Source organism: Aspergillus fijiensis (assembly GCF_003184825.1).
Source record: "Aspergillus fijiensis CBS 313.89 unplaced genomic scaffold BO72scaffold_37, whole genome shotgun sequence".
NCBI lineage: Eukaryota > Fungi > Ascomycota > Eurotiomycetes > Eurotiales > Aspergillaceae > Aspergillus > Aspergillus fijiensis.
Genome location: NW_024469013.1, coordinates 90,247 through 109,621, shown reverse-complemented (window position 1 = coordinate 109,621; position 19,375 = coordinate 90,247). Strand labels below are relative to the sequence as shown.

Here is a 19,375-nt window from a genome sequence, read left to right as displayed (position 1 = left end):
CCATGACCCTTACATAATCGGGGTGACCGTGGACAAGGTGGTGTCACTATCTGATGGTTGCGAATTGATTTTAGAAGAATATGGTCAGTTGGTCAGTTGGTCAGTTGGTCAGTTGGCATGGATGGGCGAGATTAAGTTGACAGCCTTGTGGTTGACACTACAAATTAAGGTTGCGAAGTGTGTTCCTGGAGGGGTTGGCAGGGGTTCCACTGGCTCATGCGAATTCGCACACCACGTGTGCTACGGATGGCGTCATTTGGCAATGATAGACACCCCATGCTAAGCTTTGCGCATTCTTTGTCAACTCGGATGTTTGGGAGGCCTCGTATTGATCATGTTTACATCCAGTGGCTTGCGTGATTCTCGAATCCTGCGATCCTTCGACCAAGTGGCTAGATAGACCGTAACTTAGCAACGGCTAGGGCTACCGCCGTGCAACCTACCTCATCATCAGATACGATACGTTTGTATGGCCTATCAAGGCTAGCAAATTTGTTTTCGACCATGTAACTCTCACTGTGTTGAAGGAAAGTCCCCCTTAACCTCGAACGGAGTCTTAATGGTGGATCTTGATGGTGGATAAATCATCACCCCCACAGCAGCGGCCGGCAGCTCCGGGCTCCATTTGTGATACCCACTGTCCAGCTTTACTCGAAGCTCGATTCAAAAACTGTTTGAACAGGCATATCCCTTTGCTGCCAGCAACATAAGCGAGCTCTCAGGTTTACTTGCACAAGATCCTCCCAATGCTCTGTAGCAATGGCACAAGCCCAAAACAACACTGAGCACAGCACTTGACTTTCCTACACGAGAGTTTTCGTTCTTGCCTTGCGCCAATGGATCAGGGCACACAAACCAAAGATCGATTTTCAATTTCTTGCCACTAACTCAGATGTCAATCACCCAGCACAAGCAAGGACTGAGATGGGCCGTGCGTACACACCACAACGCACGCTAGTCTGGAAGCAGACCAAGAATTGGCAGAAAAGCTTCAGAAGAGAAAGCGGTGAGTTCATGAGAGCACTATTCCACTTCCGGTGACTAGACTTTTACCAGAGTCCGTGATGCCAAGACCTGCATCTGTTCCAGTAATTCTGCCTGAACCATGAGGCAACAAAAGCGACCAGGATGTTGAAGCTACAACACCCGACTCTTCTGTCGGATCCGACACGGTCACGTGACGAGAAAGGCTAGATATTATGCCACACTCTAGGACCCCAGCAACATTTCGGGTCTCTATGCTCGGGGTATATGTAGCATGTACTACTGACCAAGGTATGATACTCCGCAAGAACTGGCCTCTCCTTGAGCATACCATTATTTAACTATAGTAAGAACTATCTTTCTTACACCAAACCAGTGTTGTGACTCTACATCTAGTGGCACTTAGAAAGCATGACCTTACAAGGTCCAGACCTGAGACTTACATTTCACCCTCTATAACTTAGTAGTCGCAGATCAGGGCGCTGATGCAAACGGCATCTCTGACATTATTGTTCCCCTAGTATATCGACGGCCAACCCAGTCACATCTAGATTTCCGTCTGGATTTTTCCGTCGGGAACGTCGGCCGATGGTGATGATTGTCATATGCTGAAGTCTCATGAGTTGCGCCTAGACGAGGTGCAGATCTTTGGGGTGTGGATTCGCAGGAGGACGGATCCGACGGTACTCTTCATCACGTGGAGATGTCTGCTCTGCGAAAGTATGTCAAAGCTGTTGTTTGCTCCAGTTGAGGGCTTGAGGGTGCTCGATGCTGTTGTACTGGAGGCGGGGCTTCTGGGTATTCATCGAGCTTGTGACGGGTCCGCGAGGTTATGGGGTGACACTGAGAACATGCGAAGAGCCTAGCTATTATGGGAGGGAGAGTGAGGATCTGGAAGAGCAGGCGTCGCATCTTCTGCAAACGAGATTACATCTTTTCTTGCTCAACTTAGCGGGGTTTGAACGGGACACGCCCGAAGTGGCAAAGGAGATGGACTGGTAGTGACGCTTCATGAGGTGAATGAGCTCTGCCTCAAGATAGTCTGCCCCACTTTCCTCGCGACTCATCACAATGAGAAGACAGTAGAAGGAAAAAAGAGAAGTGGAAAAGCTTTTCCCCACGACTCTTCTGGCGCAAAATGCTTTCCGTACCGACGTCTCGCATCGAGTCCAACGCTTGCATGCTGTACTGTGGACGGGTCAAGTCCCCCAAACAAGATACTAATCCTCATCCGTCAGTCGAAAACATGTGAAGCGAACATAGCCACCCGATCATGCATGACCCTGCTCTAATTTCGACACGCTTGTCGCCATAGCACAAGTCCATAATGATTAAGGTGAGAAGCTCGGCGGTCCTAAATCATTTACACGGTGCTTGGTTGCTGGGCGCTAACATTGACTTGTAAATAGAATGCTTAGCAATCAAAAAGACGCCGACAGCATCTGCACAGTCTAATTCCCCGACGAGGTATCTGATGTGGGTGCAGGTACTACTGCATTTCTCCATCCCATCCCGCCACAACACGGAGATCGACACCGCCGACAACATAAGAAGACTTGCAGCGTTCAATTTTCCGCCAAAGAGCCCTCAACCTCGGACCAGGTCGCAGACCATGTGTGCTGTAGAGCACGGAATGCGGTGCTATTCAACTGCTAGCATGCATTTAGGATAATTCTGCGATCAACAATCGTCAGGAGGTCTGCGCCAAGCCAGACGAATACCCTCGACATGCATCGGCTGGGTAAAAGCCCGGACAGGGCCTCGACACAGCATCCAAGTAATTCAAGTACATTAAAAGCATCAGATATAGCATTCAAACAGCATCCGTGAAGGTGTCTTGAACCCCCAGTGGTTCTGGCCGTGCCAAGACGAGCCGACAAGCAGCGCAGCACAGCCACGATGGAGTCAAACATCCGCGCTCTTGGCAACCCCGTCCTGAAACGCCCTCCTGCTTCATTTGTGGAAGTTCTGCTGGAACTGCTTGCCAGCTAACCCCCGGATATGCGCGCATTGCGCTTGGCATGTGTCGAAACTCCGCTTCTTCCGCAAAACCCTAGATGAAGCGGTGTCGCCTCCGTCTCAGCAAGAACACCGACCGACAAGCTTGGCGGGGTCACTGCCGACAGTTGCCATGCAAGAGCTTGAACGCCTTAGTTGATGCTCTAGAGACGATAGTCCTTCCACCTATGGCAAAGGGGGTCCAGCCAAGTCTTGGGTCGACCTCCTGATGATGTATACTCGTTTAATGAGGGCGCTTGGAAGGTGAAGATGGCACCACCAGCACCGATCCATCAAGCTATAAAGACATTGTCTTCCATCCCAGCTGTCCTGGCAATCCATCAACTAACTCACCTTCTCACCTTCTCTTCCCTTCTTTCTCTTTATTCCAACTATAGTCTTTTGCTCTCCTTTCATTCTACACAATGACCAACCTCAAGTGGATCATTGCAGTGGCCGGCCTCCTGTCTGGACAGGTCCTGGCTGCTCCTACTGCCACTACCCACGCTAAGCGTGCCACTGTCAGCGACGTAAGTTCTATTTCCTCCTTTAACCAGGGCAACACTAACCTAGCTACTTCCCCGTAAAGAGTGCATTCGGCTACGCCAGCCTGAACGGCGGCACCACCGGTGGATCCGGCGGAACCACGACGACCGTCTCCTCGTACGCGGCCTTCACCTCGGCCGTCAGCAGCGACGACAAGAAGGTGGTGTATGTCAGCGGCACGATCAGCAAGGCGGCCGACCAGGTCAAGGTGGGCAGCAACACCTCGATCATCGGCAAGGACGCCAACGCCATCCTGGACGGATTCGGCCTGCTGGTCAAGAAGAAGGAGAACGTGATCATCCGCAACCTGGGCGTGAAGAAGGTGTTGGCCGACAACGGCGATGCCATTGGTGTTCGTACGTGCCTATCCCATTGCCCCCCCCCCCTTCAGATAAGAAAGCCCTCCAAGCCGACGCTGACTGTCATCTGCAGAGTACTCCAACAACGTCTGGATCGACCACTGCGACGTCTCCTCCGACCGCGACCACGACAAGGACTACTACGACGGTCTGATCGACGTCACTCACGGTTCCGACTACGTGACCATCTCCAACACCTTCCTCCACGACCACTGGAAGGCCTCGCTGGTGGGCCACTCGGACAGCAACGCCGACGAGGACACCGGCCACCTGACCGTGACCTACGCCAACAACTACTGGTACAACATCAACTCGCGCGGCCCCTCCTTCCGCTTCGGCACCGGCCACATCTACAACAGCTACTACCTCGATGTCAGCGACGGCATCAACACCCGCGACGGCGCCCAGCTGCTGGTCGAGTCCAACGTCTTCAGCGGCTCCAAGAAGCCCCTCTACTCGACCGACAGCGGCTACGCCGTCGCCAACGACAACGACTTCGGCGACGGCGAGAACGCCGCCGACAAGGGTACTTTGACCTCCGTGCCGTACAGCTACACTCTGCTCGGCTCGAGCAAGGTTAAGAGTGCTGTTGTGGGCACGGCCGGACAGACTCTTACTTTCTAAGCTTGACGAGCTTGCTTAGCTTAGCTTCGCTTTGCCGGATGAGGGGGGTAGTGAGGGGGTAGTGGTGGTGGTGGTGGTTTGTCATTCATTTAATTTCTTAACGGGTTCTGATTTCTCAGGGCCTTTTCTTTATCCAATTGAGTTGGTATTGGTGATCCTTGGTTCCTCGGTCTTTCGTAGAGATGGGCAGATGTAGTCGTCACCGCTGGCGCCAAGAATGCTCGATCCGGACAATGTGAAACTGCCATGGCTTCGCCAAGGGCTTGTTGGGGCCCCACTGGCACCCGCGCTCGGGCCAGCTGTCCCGCATGGTTCGTTTAATCTTCGGCAATTGAGGCCCTGAGTTGGGTTGGTATGCGGCTGTGAAGATGTCGGGGTAGTGTTAAATGAGATGTGTTTCAGGTACCGCTGCAACATGGCAGCCGAATGACCTGTCATGACGGAGACACATCCCATAGCTGAAAATCCATAGACTGCACCCCTTGCATTAGTGAGATGAGTCCACCAGGGTAGACCACATAGTATTGATAAGTTAATGGGTATAGCAAAGTCCCCAGTCCTTTCAATTCCAAAACCAGCACATCTCCTTCCTTCCCTCCAGACAAAACTCACGCCGACTACCCAAATCCCCTTTCCACACTCAAAACCCCCCCATTAAGCCCCCCGAACCCTCCCATCCAAATTCACCACCCAAACCCTCGTCTCCCCCATCAAGAACATTTCCCCAGCCTCCCCAAACACAAAGTTCGCCACCCCCCCCTCCACCCTAATCTTTCCCAACAACACCCCGCCCGCCGACCAAACATTCACCCCATCCCCGCACCCGGCATACACATTCCCGTGAATATCCACCTTAATCCCATCGGGTACGCCCTCATCCGCCATCGCAAACACCCGCCGGTTCACCAGAAACGGCTCCCCGTTGATCGCCGTGACATCGAAAGCGTATCTACGCCAGCATAGTTAGCCACCCACCGGGTCTACTGTCACACCCCCGACCCCCGACCCCCGACCCCCACAACCCCTTCCACAGCTAACCCCCACGAACAAGACAAGACAAGGGAACAAACATACATAGTGGCCGCCCTGGTCAAATCCACCGTGCCATCGCCCCGCGCCGCCCCGGTATCCGTAACGTACACCGTGCGGCCCCCGGGCGCAAAGCAGATGCCATTCGGCTTGTCGAACCCGTCCGCGACCACGCGGACCGCTTTGGTGGCGGGGTCGTAGCGGTACACCTGGTTCGGGAGCCGGGGGGCCGTCTCCGCACCCCGCAGACCCTGGATGTAGGCGTAATCCGGGTCGGTGAAGTAGATGCTCCCGTCGGCGGGGTGGATGGCTACGTCGTTGGGGGAGTTGAACGGTCTGGATTGGAAACTGGTGAGTAAGGGGCTGCTGGTGTAGTTGTTGTTGTTGCTGTTGGTTAGGGAGAGGGTGTAGAGGCCTGCCGGGTGGGCGGGGTCCTCGTCTCCTTGGCCGCAGAAGACGATTTCGTGGTTGTTGTTGTAGGCGTGGCCGCCGTTGGGGTGGGGGATGGCCGGGGTGGGCGTGATGAGTTGGGCGGTGAGGGGTGGGGGGTCGTCGAGGCTGAGCTTCGAGATTTGGATGGTGCTGGTGTTGGTGTGCGGGTCCGTGAGGATGTTGCTGGTCATGTACAGGGTTCGGGGTTGGGGGATGTAGATCGGGGCTTCGTGGGCGAAGGCGGTGGTCGTGTTGTGGTTTGTGGTCAGGATGCTGAGGGTGGGGTGCAGGCCGGTTAGGTTGAGGAAGTCCGGGTTGTGGACCTCGAAGGCCGCGGGGAGGGACGCTGCTGGTGTCCAGGTGGGGGTGAGTGCGGTGGTGGTCATTTTGGTGGTGGTTGCGGATGTAGGAGTGTGGATGGCGGTGCGGTTGCCCTTGCTTTATTTATCGTTTGGAGGCAGTCCATGTGGTTCAGGCATGATGTAAGGGGCACGTTGATCATTTGCTTGCGTCGGACAAGGTTATGCGCCAGTACTGCCAAACTACCACTGGGCCACTGCGTTGTCCTGCATTGCCTGTTTCGGGCCGCTTTGGACCCCCCATTAAGGGCCAAGATTGATTAGAATTGGGTTGCATATCTGACCTGCGGCCACTTTGGGGGAGGATCGCCGATCCATGGCGGGTGGTCTCACCGAGGTTTCCCCGGTGCGGAATTATTGGCGTGCAAGGTGGACTTGGGAAAACCGTTGAAGACTTGTACCCTACGAGTATTGATCTCCTTGTCTCGCTAGTCTCGCTAGTCTCGTCTTTTTGAGTGGTCACAGAGGCACAGCGGGAGTCGAATGTAATCGGCTGACATGGAGGGATATCTGGGCTAGTTCGGAATCCTATTCCGAGGACGATAACCAGTTCCGGCCCCCATTGCACTCCCTTTTGCAGAGCTCGATCGATTTAGCCGTTTCACTAGCTAGATTAAGCATTGCTGTCATACTTGAAGCTTCGCCGTCTGGTTTTATTGCTTTCCACAGATCAGTCGTTCGTAAGCACATACTGCATCTTCATCATATATAACAAATCTCCGTACGGAATTCATGTTATATGGATCACAATGCACCCACGGAACACTGAGATCCAATAAGTCATGTTCACCAGCATCTCCTGTCAGTATATAGACTAATTCGATGCATATGGCAAGACAGAAGAATACTTAGCCATGCTGTGTAATATGAGTCTCTGTGCCCCTCATCTGGACGTGTGCTGTGTTTGGAGATTGGGTTTACACTCTCGCCGGACCGATGTCTCCATACCTCGATCTTTCAGGGTGCCAGAAAAGGAAGACCAAAAAGAAGATCCGAATAGGAAGAAAATCTGGACAGTATGTTTCCCGAGTGCGGATAGCAACTGCTAAGCTCGAGAGCTCCCCACTCCTCACTGCCTACGCCCACACTATGACTGTAGGCTACCTTATTTCACGGACTTGCATAATCCCTCGCCTGCGAGCTGATCAGCTCACACAGGGACGAGAACATTGATCCGCGATGCATAACACCTCCATTCGACTGCGCGATGGGGAATGATAGCTGGGCCGTGGAGCATGATATCATTCCAAAAGATAGAAAGAACAAAAGCACCGCAAAGAAATGCGCACCCCCGTACTTCCATTTCCATTGACAATACCAGCCAGAAAATGAGTGAAAAGCAGATAGCTAGCAACGAACCATCCCGAAAGAAGCTCACAGCACTCAGTTCCCGTTCCCCATGGCCTAGAGCTCAAGTCCCGACCATTCAGTGCACACACTGCCGACCATGGCCTAAAGGACACCCGTCATTGTACCTCCAGCTCTGGCCTCCTAACCAGCCACCACCTCACACCAGCGGGTTACACCACCCGCCACCAGCGCAGCGGAACCTCTCGCACACTGGTCCAGTCCCACCCCTTCGCTCGCCAGGTAATACAAGCACTACCCCAGTATCCCAGCCCGCAATCGGCGGAGCTAGCGCATACAGGCAAGCCCTACTCAACCCCCCCCACGCGAGCTATCTCCCCACCTCAAGCCGTGAGATGCGTGGCCCAGCCTGGGTTCCCGGAAATTACTCTCCTTGGGGTCCAGCACAACGGCAACTCGTTCTCATGTGATATAAACCCGGGCGACAGACTAAAAGAAAAAAAAAGGTACGTATCGAGGAGCCAGGATTGGGATCCTGGTTTAGTGCTAACTTGCTAAGTGTTGAGTGTCGCTTAGCGTGCCCCCCTCTCCTCTCCCCTGTCAGCTTTTAGTGGGAGTGGCGTTGTGGGTTCGGGTCTGGACATGCCGACACGGACACTGGACACTGGACACTGGACACTGGACACTGGATAGGGGAGGATGCGCTTTGCGGTTAATTTCTGCGAGGGAAAGGTGTTTGAGGTGTTCTTGGGGGGATTTCGGGATCTATTTTCATGGGGTGGGAAATATGCTTATTATTGATTACCACTGCGAGGGAAGATGCTCGGGGATGGGTTAGTACAAGTCTCTGGTCCCGGTTCTGGGAGTTGGTGCGAACGGCGAACGGCGAACGGTCCTTGCCGCTAACTCGGCTAGTGACTAGTGGGATAAGAAGCACCCCCCTCGGCTTGAGATAGATTATGGGTGATTTCAAAGCAGGGGTACGCGGTTTTTTTTTTTTTTTTCTTCGTTTAGGTTCGCTAAGATTAGTGATGTTTAGCCACCGCCCACTCTATTTGCTGTTATTGAAACACGTAGCGTGCGGAGACTGACGGGATGTCAGATTAGTGCTTCTATTTCATCTATCGAATCCTTCTATCAGGATAACATGTGTCACATATATAGTGTAAAACGTGTAAGTAAAGGAAATGACTAAAGAATGTGATGGACCCGGTGATTGGTCCTGTGCTTATCGTCGAGCGTTTCCGCCAGAAAATTACACCGGCGTCGTCGTGGTCGTGACCGTCGTCTTGACGTGGGGCACGGGGAAACTGCCGGCGGCGTCGAAGTCGATGCTGTGGGCGCTGCTGCTCTCGCTCAGGCTGGGGCTGTGGCGGGTGGCCTCCTCGTCGGCCTCGTTGGTGACGTGGAACTGGCGCTGCTCCCAGATCTCCAGGCGGGTATCGTGGATGCGCTCGCCGGACTCGGTGCGGTCGATGGTGGAGCGCAGCTGGGACTTGTCGCCGTTGCGGAAGCGCGACAGGTGGATGGTGGAGCTGTCGAAGCGGCTGGTGAACTTGCCCGTCGTCTTGCGGCTGCGCGTGCGGCTGCTGCGGTCGTAGGAGGAGTGGTGCAGGAACCCCTTCAGGTTGAACATGCGCCGGAACAGCGTCCACGTCTGCGGCAGGTTGGCCACGATCACCGCCGTCGCTGCCTCGCGCACGTACCAGTCGACCCACTCGTCGCCGTACGGCTGCGAGATCGAGTAGTACTTCGACAGGATCGAGCACAGGATCACGAACGCCCCCAGCGAGAACACCCCCAGCAGCGTCAGCTTCTTGGTCAGGTTCAGCTTCGCCTTGACCAGCAGCGGCAGCGGGATCGCCATGATCATCAGGTCCGTCGCGACGTTGAGCGCCAGCGAGAGAATCAGGTGGTTGCGGTAGACGGAGCACTGCACGCTCTTCGGCGGCACGCTCCAGTACGCGGAAAACGGGTGGCACCAGCCGCCGAAGAAGAGGATCTCGATCAGCAGGAAGCACACCGCGCAGAACAGGCTGATGCCTTTGACCCATTTGTGCTGCGTCAGGCCCTTGCTGGGATGGGGTTAGTTTGCGCGACCAAAAGGAAGGTTTGGCTGAAGACGGGTCTCACGTCATGGTCGAGTACAGCAGCAGCAGACACGCCTTGCACCCCCAGATTGTCCCCAACCACATCTGTTCCACCACGATGACCATCTTGCTGCCCAGAATGCGATCGGGGATGGTGGCGGGATCGATACTGTCGATCTGGTTCATGGGGATCTCGTTGGTTCCATGCTGGGCGACAAGTATGAGGAAGACCGTGAGTAGTATGTAGAGAATCTAGGGTGCATTAGTGGGTGTTGATGCTTCGAGTTGTCGCACGACCCGCAGATACGTACCACTGTCACCAGCATCACATAGTCCTCGATCTGCAGGTTACGAATCGAACCCACTTGCAAGGCACGGGAGACAAATCGCATGAGTGCTATCCTGTCCGTTAGAACCATCGCACAGACGCATCGTAGTATTGTAGCATACTGATCAGCAGCACCACTGCAAACCACACCCAGGTGTTCGCACTGGACGTCATCCTGGAGTCCGAGTCCGAGAGGCTGGGTGGGGAGCCTGAAAGCGAAGGCGGTTTAGGTTTCGAGCTCCCTCAATATCCGAGTCATCTGGCTGCTCAGAGTTCAAGAAAGATTGTGAGTGAGTGTCAGCCAGGAACCGTAGGGCTGTCGACTCCCTTTTGTTCCTCACTCCAGGTTATGACACTTGGGTTCGTGTGTTGGTCTCGTTCGGGGAGAGGGGGTTGCCTCGATCCAGCGAAAATAGTCAACGGGCCTGACGCCACATCGGCGGGTCAACCAATTCTTCAGGTGGCTATCACAAAGTTTATCATTGCGATGGATTAAACAATTGGAGAGGAGGGGGGGGGGGGGGGAAGAAAGAGAGGAGAGGCGACTGGGGGAACAAGCCCCTTCTAAAATGACTCGAGGGACAAGGGACCTTCTGGCTGATAAGAATTGGTGGAAATCAACACGGGCTCCAATGGTGAAGCCAGACCCAGGGCTACGGCGTACACGGCCCACCAGTGAACCTCGAAGAGTCGAAACACACAATGTCGCGCATGGACAATGTCCGGATTGGGAGAGCAGTGCTCCAGCGCACACGTGGTTCCCTCGGCCGATCGCGGCGATCGATCCAAGAGGCCGCCCTCGAGGAGACACTGTGTGCCCTTGCACCTGCTGAGATGGCAGCGATCGGCACACTTAGAAAAAAGGTAGAAACTTTTATGCTTTTGTGTGCGCTCATAGGGCTGTTTCTACCATCTACACATATTCAATAGCATGGGAAACTTGTACACATTTTCATGATCTGGTTTCGAGTGGTGCCTCTGACCTGGAGTGAGAGCCCAAATTCAGGAGTGGCAACCCCAGGAAACCCCGCGAGTGCCGACTTTCAGGGGGAAAAAGGGAGTGGGAGGACTCCTGACCCAGCCAGCCAGAGCTGCCAGGTTGTCAAGGCAGGAATAATTAAGCAGCCTTGACATCATTTGGGCCGATTGGACTCATTGGAGGCAATCTATCTTTGAAACGCTTTCCGCGGTTTTCCTTTGGACCGGCAAACTTTAAACGAGACCAAGAAAAATCTTTCCCGCATCCCGCAACTGTGTTTGTTATCGTTTCCCGAAACATGTCGCAGGTCAGATCGTTGACCCAAATCCAACTACTCACTGGGTGATACAGTACCAGTCTGATGTCGCGTCTCTTGTTGCCAGCTCTTGAGCCGTCTGCAACAACCGAAGCACCAGATGAAGCAGACTCCAAGTTATCCAGGGGACGGCAAAGGAGGGAAAAGAAGGAGGTCGGATCGATATCGGAGACCGGGATTAGGGCCCTCGGGGCTCGACCGGAGCGGGTCTAGCGCCAAGCTAGTATCCGATAGGCTGTCCACCGGAAGGCAAATAGTACCACTATGGAGGTAATCTAAGTGCCCGCCTATGGCATAGCCTACGTTCACGGTTCCAGCTTTCAGCTTCCCTTCCTTATCACACGAGTCATATGGACATGAAAACCCCCACGGCGGCATCCCGACATCAAATCATCCAGACTGCACAAAGTGGAAGGATGCAAACTCAAATTCCTGTCGGCCTTGCTTGCTCCCCTCGGGACAATTTAGATTGAGGTTGCTCGTGTCGGTCGGTGCCACGGTCGAATTTGGTATTCTTACGTCCGAGGGCCGCCCTGGTGCCTGGCGCATCCCAAGGTTATGCAGGGATGCTGACCGTGGCGCTGCTGCAACTCTGTTTCTAAGCGGCCTTTCCATGGAGGTCTCATCGCTCCCAATCAAGGCCGTCGGCGAGAAGCTCCCTCGCTGCATGCATCGATCAGTTGATCCGGAGGGGAGGACTTTGCTTATACTTTGCTACTGCTTATGCTGCTTACAGGGTCTTAGTCAATGCTCTTGCTTCTTTGTGCACCAGAACGTAAAACAAAACAACGCGATTCATCCCTGAACCGATATCGCATCGCTGCTCTGCAGTCAGCCCATACATCCCACATCGAAGCCATCCGCACACCTCAAGCACTGAGTCACTATGTCTGCCAAAGAACCAAGACATACATACCTTGGCGACATTCTTGTCCTCGCACTCTGATCACCCACCCCATCTTACCAGTCGGGTATATTCGACGAACCGAAAGGCTTATCAGATGCCAGCGCTCGATTGGCTGGTATCCAACGTCGAGGTTGACATTATCAGAAACCTATTGTCATGGCTGGGGCCAGTGAGGTGAGGCGCGTCAGTCCCGACTCCCGGCTTACCCCAAACTTTCCGCCCCACACCGCGTCCACTCCCGAGGACTCTTGCCTACCGAGTACCTTGGCAGAGGCAGATTCGCCAAATGCTTCCTGTTCAGATAGCAACGGGTGAAATGCCAAGATGGGGGTTGTAGATGGTGTATATGGATACATCCGAGTTGAATTCGATAGACATGAAGGAGTTGCAGTTCATGCGCAGAAGACTGGGCATAATGTCGAGTAGGGATCTCCATCTTAATGAGCGAGGCTATGATCCACGGGGAGTGGATATTATTCTTCCAAGGTGGATACGGGATCAGCGCTCGCAGCTTGTTAAAGATTGATAATAAGAACTCAAGCAGTGCGCTGGTATTTTGTGTGTGTGCTGCTGGGATCAGCGGTCATGTCCATGTCAGTCTTGCGAAGACGTAGTCGTAGATGGGGGTGGTTGAATGACTCGACTAGTTTTCTGGCTAATGCATGCATTGTGGCTGATTAAGCGGGCACAAATCGCCGCATTGCATTGGACACACTATACACTATACGGGGCGGGACTTCCGATGCAGCACCCACGACCCTTTCCAGAAGCTATGCACTCCCTAGAACCTTATTCATTGGAGAAGCAAGCCCCCGGCTCGGGCTTTGTTCGGAGAAGGAATACCGGCCAATGACCATATTCATCCTTTGCTCCGTGCTGAAGGATTCCGGGTGGAGCGACCTCGTGTGTACTGAAGAATAGGGAGCATTAGGGTGGATGTAGGTTTTCCGGAAGTTTTCCGGCGCAAGAGCCTCACCATTCGTCTGAAATGGTGGTTGTTGAGCTAGTATGTAAGGCAGTTCAGGGTACGGTGCAGAGGGGACGGGGTGGGTGGAATGCGGCTTGTTCGGATACGAGGCGTGGGATGGCATGGTTCGGGAGGGGGGATATTGCTTCTCTCACGGTCCAATTTCGGGGCTATTACTCTGGCTTGAGTAAGGAGAAGAGTTTGTTATTTTATAGTCTATCGAATGGTTTGTAGCCTTAGGGTTGGCTTGACTTCTAACTTTTCCCGGTCGTTGGCGCAGATCCGATCTTGCAGGGTTACAGAGATGCTCGAAATATCGCACATGGATTTATCTTATCAGAGTAGAGAGGGCCTGAGAGGAACTATGGCCTATATCTGCAGCTAATAGCTATAACCTCTAGTCATAGGAGGAACTGTGAACGTGTTTCTTCAACTGACCTGGTTATGACTCATCAGCCATATTGTGGCTGGTGAGTTGCAGCTTGGTTGTGGCGGTGCCAGGCGCTTCCCATGTACATGAGAGTTCTACTTAGTATGATCTCCAGTACAAGATTCTAACAATGTGGGTCCTGATTACCTAGCCCTTTGGATGTTCATCCTCTTTTGTAGATGAGTGCTTATGAGTTGCGTGGATCATGATGCAATCTTTTTCTTCCAACATGTTCTTCGGTCCAAGCTTACTCACTCACAAATTCCCCGAATCATGTGCGGATGACGTTGAGCATATCATTCTCAAATGACATGCAAAATATGCAAATACTGACTACTGCGGCTGGAAATGCTAAAGGCAATTTATTGAGGCTCTCCACCACAGCCCTCTGCATTGCTCCTGAATATTTTCCGATAGCCATATCCTGCCGGGGGCATCAATCAAAGGTCTCGCATCCCTGAGAATCCGACCTGAGGCGTCTCTGAAGGCATCCCAAGTTGCTAACTGCCCCGCCAGAAGTAAAGAGAAGTGGTCTCAGATCCCGCCCCCTGCTATTAGTCTTACGCCTGCAGAGATGGAGCAAGTGAGCTTTTGCGTTGTAGATTCGAGTGTTAAACTCTCAGCTGTTGTTTGGAAAACCTTGATTTTTGAAGAGTTTGCATGACTACGTTAAGGTCCCAGAGTAGGTGGTGAACTACAACCGCGGCGCAATACTATACTTGACCGACTTGACGGTCGTCCAACAGTCCAACGCCTCTTCGCCCATGTCCCGACCGAAACCACTCTCCTTGACGCCACCGAACGGGGCGTTGGCGCTCAGCAGCGACCACGCATTGACCGTGACCTGGCCCGTCTCCAGGGCGGAAGTGACCCGATGCGCGCAGTTGATGTCGTTGGTGAACACCGCCGCACTCAGCCCGTGCAGCGAATCGTTGGCCAGGCGGATAGCGTCTTCCTCCGTGTCGAAGGGGGCGATACTCTGTTCTCACCGCGTTAGATCAGCCACCAGACACAAATTGCGACAGAAACTGAAAGACAGATTAGGGAAAGCGACAGAACCTACCGCAACCGGCCCAAAGATCTCCTCCTGCATGATCTTATCCGACTGCCCCACATCCGCGAACGCCGTGTTCTGCACGAAATACCCCTTCTCTCCGACTGGCTCCCCGCCGAACAACAACCGCCGACCCAAGCTCTTCCCCTCGGCGATGTACCCGAGGATCTTCTCGAACTGCGCCTTGCTGGCGACGGGACCCTTGGTGGTCGTCTCCTCCAGCGGGTCCCCGGTCACGGGCTGGTTCTCCGCCGCGGCCTGCGCGTAGGCTGCCAGGAACTGCTCGTAGATGGGCCGCTGGACGTAGATGCGCGACCCGGCGGCGCAGATCTGCCCGTTGTTGGCGGTGATGCCGATGCGCGTCCAGAGGAGCGCGTTGGCCAGGTCGCAGTCCGCGAAGACGAGACTCGGGCCCTTGCCGCCGAGTTCCAGCGACACTTGCTTGAGGTTGCTGGCGGCTGAGGCGCGGAGGATGGCGCGCCCCGCGGCGGTGGACCCGGTGAAGGAGAGTTTGCGGATGTGCGGGTGGTGGGAGAGCGCGGCACCCGCGGAGGGGCCGTCGCCCGGCACGATGTTGACCACCCCCGCGGGGAATCCGGCTTCGCGGATCAGTTGGGCCAGCTTGAGAGCGTTGAGCGGGGTCAGTTCGGAGGGTTTGATGATTAGAGTGTTGCCGGTGGCGAGAGCGGGGGCGAGTTTCCAGGCTGTAATCATTCTGGAAGCAGGTTTTTCAGTATGTGATTTCCAGGTTTTTGGGGGCGGGATGTGGAGGGAAAAGGGGATTAGATAAGGGTCATGGTCGTGACGAATGTCCTGCAATACAGTGCAGTGAAGAAGATCATCACACTTCACTCACAGTGGTCCATTCCAAGGTACGATGGCCGCACAGACCCCCAAGGGCTCGCGGAAAGTATAGGCCACGCCTCCCGGGATGTGCAGCGTCTTGCCGTCAATCTTGTCTGCCCACCCTGCGTAGTACCGGATGGTCGACACGGCTTGCGGCACATTCAGGCCCAAACTGTCCGTGTACAGAATGCCGCCTTCCAGCGCCTCGATGGATGCGAATTCCTCTGCGTCCCGCTCGATCAGACTCGCCAGTTTGTGGAGCAGCGCGGCGCGCTCGGGCCCCGGGGTGGCTTTCCATGCGGGGAAGGCGGCCGTCGCTGCCTTGACTGCGCGGTCGATGTCCTCCGGGCTGGCTGCGGAGACGTCTGCGAGGGTCTCACCGGTGGTGGGATTCTCGACGGCCAGAGTGGCATTGTTGGCCGCGGGGGTGAATTCGTTGTTGATGAAGAGGGTGGTTGGGACTGTAGAAAGTCTGTCAGTGGTATGTCGAGGATGAGGAGTTAGTTGCGGGGTATATCGGCGGTACCTTCGATTTGACGGCCTTTGGAGCCGGTAAGTGTGATGGAAGCCATTGTGCTGTAGGTTTGGCGAAGCAAGTATTTGAAGCAGACTTGGTGCAAGCTGTTGTGCTGGAGGATATACTTCTAATATAGCAGGCTACGGGGGAGCATAAGGCTGCCCCGCACCGATTCCGTGGGCATTCCGCACCTCGGAATGTGTTCCGACCGGAGATGCGGGGAACAACTGATCCGAATAGAGAGATAAGTCTCTGTCAGCTTCGCTCTTGATAACTCGAAACTCACTGCCGATCCGACTTAGGCTGCTTAGTGATCGCTTCAGTGGTGATGACTGATATGTCTGATGGTGCACTTGTGACTCTTCGCCTTAGCAGGATGGCGCATCAACCTCATTTGGTCTCCTTGTTCTTGCAAACTTGCATAAGCGGACAACTATGATTTTCTCGAACTGGCTTCTAGGCCAACTGTTTCAGCCACCCAGATGATCCTGTCAGAGCTGTAATCCTCCGCTCGGGTCTGGCTGAATTGAGTTTGCCCTCAGTCTCTGTTCTGATCGCTGAGATGCCGCATGTCGTCATATTGCAATTCCAACGGGGTCGCACAGCATCCCATCATCACGTACAGCCACCGCCATTTGACAATCGTCTGCCGAGAGATCCGGCAAATTGACTGCCCAAATTCTGCGCCGCCCCTCAAAGCATTGCCCATCTTAGGCATGGTGGACGTCTATCCCGAAAGTCGGTCAGCTTACCCTTCACCCCGGACCGAGATTGTCATCTGACCGTTCACCAAGGGGCATATTGCGCGAAGAGCCAATCTAACTCCTCCTCTGATCTGACCCCCATGCGGATCGGACATGGATTGTCCTCAGGGTCGATCCTCATTTGAGGGAACACAGAACTGTCGGAGTGAATTGGGCCCATCAGGATCGTGCATGTTTGCGGCTTCATCACACGGCATCCCGTTACTCAGCAGGCAAAGGCATGCAGCGGTTGGGGGGAGGGCGGGTCGGATAAATTGATTGTGGTCGCTTGGAAGACATTCAAGATTTAGAAATACAGCCAGACTAGACTCCTATTCAATAATACTCGCAGGTCGACCAGGATTCATGTTTGGTTGGAGGACTTCGAGGGATCTCTGCGCATTGACACCTTCAAGGACGGGACGGGATGGAGGCAGATGGCAGATATAAATAGGTCATGGCAGGCTGCAGAAGTAGTGTTGTGTTAGAGCGGACACTAGGCATCTTCAAGTTAATCGATTCTTCAACTTTACCACGCCATGTTGGTGCTTCTCCTGTTGCTATACCATTTCATTGCTAGCACTGTAGTTAGTGCCAGCCCCAATGGCACTCATTACTCCTATCACGAGCTGTGGATGCTGCAGAACTATTTCTGGCAGAACTTCCTCTATCCCACTAACCGGGGTCATATCGACGCCAACGACTCCTCTATCTTCGCAGCCGATGTAGGTGCTATTGAGCTATTGTGCTATTTTCAGTTGCAATGGATCGTATTCCCAATCTATCTCTATACTTGGTCCTCCCCATCTCCACCAATAATGGGTAGCACGGCCAACCGTTGACGGCTGGTGGTTGCCCGTTCTGTACAGTATTTACTCAGTGCCGTCCCGCTTTTTCCCCCTTCCCCGCACAACTTCCACAGCTTCCACATCTCTCTAATCTCCTCCCCCATCGCAGGTCCAAGGCCGTGTTCACGCAACTCGCACCTTCGACGGTCGCGAACTCAACAACGAGTATATCTTCGGTCTCTTTTCTCAGCCCGACCACCCCGGGATCTTCGGGCCTCCTATCGCGTACAACATCACCCAGTTCGCGGCCACCGACAACACCGCTGCAGCCACCACCGTCATCACCTTCAACATCACCACCTTCCAGCTGGTGGTCCCCGCCGCGATTGACACCTGGTTGCAGTACGACTCCTCCGGCAAGATCACTCAGTATGACGCCGTCTTCCGCTGGCTGGATTATCTCTTCGTTCCTCTCATGCAGGCAGCGGGGAAGATGTTCCATCTGAACGATTCCGGCCAGATACAGAGCAGAGTGGCTGCTCTGCTTGCAGACACCATCTGCCAGACACACCAGGACCACTGCCACGGGGCAAACCTGCAGTACACCTCCAAGGAGGATTGTGTTGTGTTCTTGACCCAGAGCGTCCGCTTCGGCTTGCCATACGAGATGGGCCGGAACACCTTGCTGTGTCGCGAAGTGCACGACAACATGGTGCGATTCAATCCGTCCGTACATTGTCCCCACATTGGGCCCGGCGGGGGTGGGTATTGTGTCGACGACATGACCTACCAGCAGGTGGTGCTGGAGAAATACTTCCGACACTCGTGGGTGCCATACGGATATGCGGATCACAACCCCTGGGTGGCTGTAGGAGCACAATAACGGTCAGAACCGATGCAAGACTCACTCTGGAGAGAGAATGTCAGAGAGATTGTGCTGCGAACTTACCTGCTTTAGCCCCAAGACGGAGCATGACAGCTGGTTGACTAAGTGGTAACGGACCTGACTTGCTGCCTACGATACTGACGGCTAGCACATCTCACCGCGATTCCTCGACCCTCTGCGGTCGGATTCGAACCAATCGAGTCAAAATCCGGTCTCTCAAAGGGGATGCAACTGTGACAAGCGAAGGGGCATCTTCATCGCCACCAAGAATGCTCAGGGTCCTCTTGGCGGTCGTGAATGAAATTGTCGATCACGCGCAACACGACTTGGCCTTTTCCGCCCACCACATTGTAGCCCAGAAAATGGATGATTAGGCGCCCCGCCCTGGAAAGCACTGCTTGTCGCGGAGAATGATCGAGATGCCGCACGCCGTGTCAAACACGCATGGGCAATTGAAGTCCGGACCAGCTGTGAGCAGTAATCGACGGATTTGTGCTTTTCCGAAACCCCTCTCGCTTCATCGCTCCGAAGATGCCTAATGGGTCATGTTGGCGTGTGCGCATGCTAGTATCGGGCCAAGGTGCAATCAACACTGCAACTGCAGAATGCTAAGACCCACTGCGGACCCGTCGCCCTCCCCAGACGATGCTGTCGGCCAAGTTCGTGGAGAAGTTTTCAAGTTGCCCCAAGGCTGAGCAGTGTCTCTCCCACTTTTCTCCTACCATGTGTGGGGATTAAAACCTGAGTAAGGTGAGGTGAGCTGTGCTGAGCATGACTGGCCTGAAGCAGAAGATAGGCAACGGGTCCTGCCGCGGAGGTTTAGGTCGCGACAGCTTCAGGGCGGCCAAGCCGGACAAATACGGAGTTGAGCGGAACAGCTGGCTT

General features: G+C 54.3%; 5 protein-coding genes across 5 annotated transcripts; 2 read left to right on the top strand and 3 right to left on the bottom strand.

The window, feature by feature from the left end:
• The first annotated feature begins 3,207 nt into the window (after positions 1 to 3,207).
• BO72DRAFT_170835 (pectate lyase family protein) lies at positions 3,208 to 4,576 on the top strand. The gene is made up of 3 exons (XM_040939368.1): positions 3,208 to 3,512; positions 3,572 to 3,884; positions 3,961 to 4,576. The coding sequence occupies exons 1-3, from the start codon at positions 3,408 to 3,410 to the stop codon at positions 4,509 to 4,511; spliced, it is 969 nt and encodes a 322-aa protein (XP_040799433.1). The 5' UTR covers positions 3,208 to 3,407; the 3' UTR covers positions 4,512 to 4,576.
• A 589-nt stretch (positions 4,577 to 5,165) lies between these two features.
• On the bottom strand, positions 5,166 to 6,535 carry BO72DRAFT_408208 (SMP-30/gluconolactonase/LRE family protein; the record flags this gene model as incomplete). The annotated part of the gene is made up of 2 exons (XM_040942376.1): positions 5,586 to 6,535; positions 5,166 to 5,460 (listed from the first exon to the last, which is right to left on the bottom strand). The coding sequence occupies exons 1-2, from the start codon at positions 6,356 to 6,358 to the stop codon at positions 5,166 to 5,168; spliced, it is 1,068 nt and encodes a 355-aa protein (XP_040799432.1). The 5' UTR covers positions 6,359 to 6,535.
• Positions 6,536 to 8,723: 2,188 nt separating this feature from the next.
• Positions 8,724 to 10,573, bottom strand: BO72DRAFT_449814 (uncharacterized protein). The gene is made up of 4 exons (XM_040945105.1): positions 10,180 to 10,573; positions 10,041 to 10,126; positions 9,773 to 9,981; positions 8,724 to 9,714 (listed from the first exon to the last, which is right to left on the bottom strand). The coding sequence occupies exons 1-4, from the start codon at positions 10,229 to 10,231 to the stop codon at positions 8,895 to 8,897; spliced, it is 1,167 nt and encodes a 388-aa protein (XP_040799431.1). The 5' UTR covers positions 10,232 to 10,573; the 3' UTR covers positions 8,724 to 8,894.
• Positions 10,574 to 14,350: 3,777 nt separating this feature from the next.
• BO72DRAFT_498077 (putative aldehyde dehydrogenase) lies at positions 14,351 to 16,128 on the bottom strand (the record flags this gene model as incomplete). The annotated part of the gene is made up of 4 exons (XM_040948743.1): positions 14,351 to 14,635; positions 14,720 to 15,425; positions 15,567 to 16,017; positions 16,083 to 16,128. The coding sequence occupies 4 exons, from the start codon at positions 16,126 to 16,128 to the stop codon at positions 14,351 to 14,353; spliced, it is 1,488 nt and encodes a 495-aa protein (XP_040799430.1).
• A 1,227-nt stretch (positions 16,129 to 17,355) lies between these two features.
• BO72DRAFT_382514 (uncharacterized protein) lies at positions 17,356 to 18,487 on the top strand (the record flags this gene model as incomplete). Its single annotated transcript, XM_040941478.1, has 2 exons — positions 17,356 to 17,541; positions 17,774 to 18,487. The coding sequence occupies 2 exons, from the start codon at positions 17,356 to 17,358 to the stop codon at positions 18,485 to 18,487; spliced, it is 900 nt and encodes a 299-aa protein (XP_040799429.1).
• Between the last annotated feature and the right edge of the window lie 888 nt (positions 18,488 to 19,375).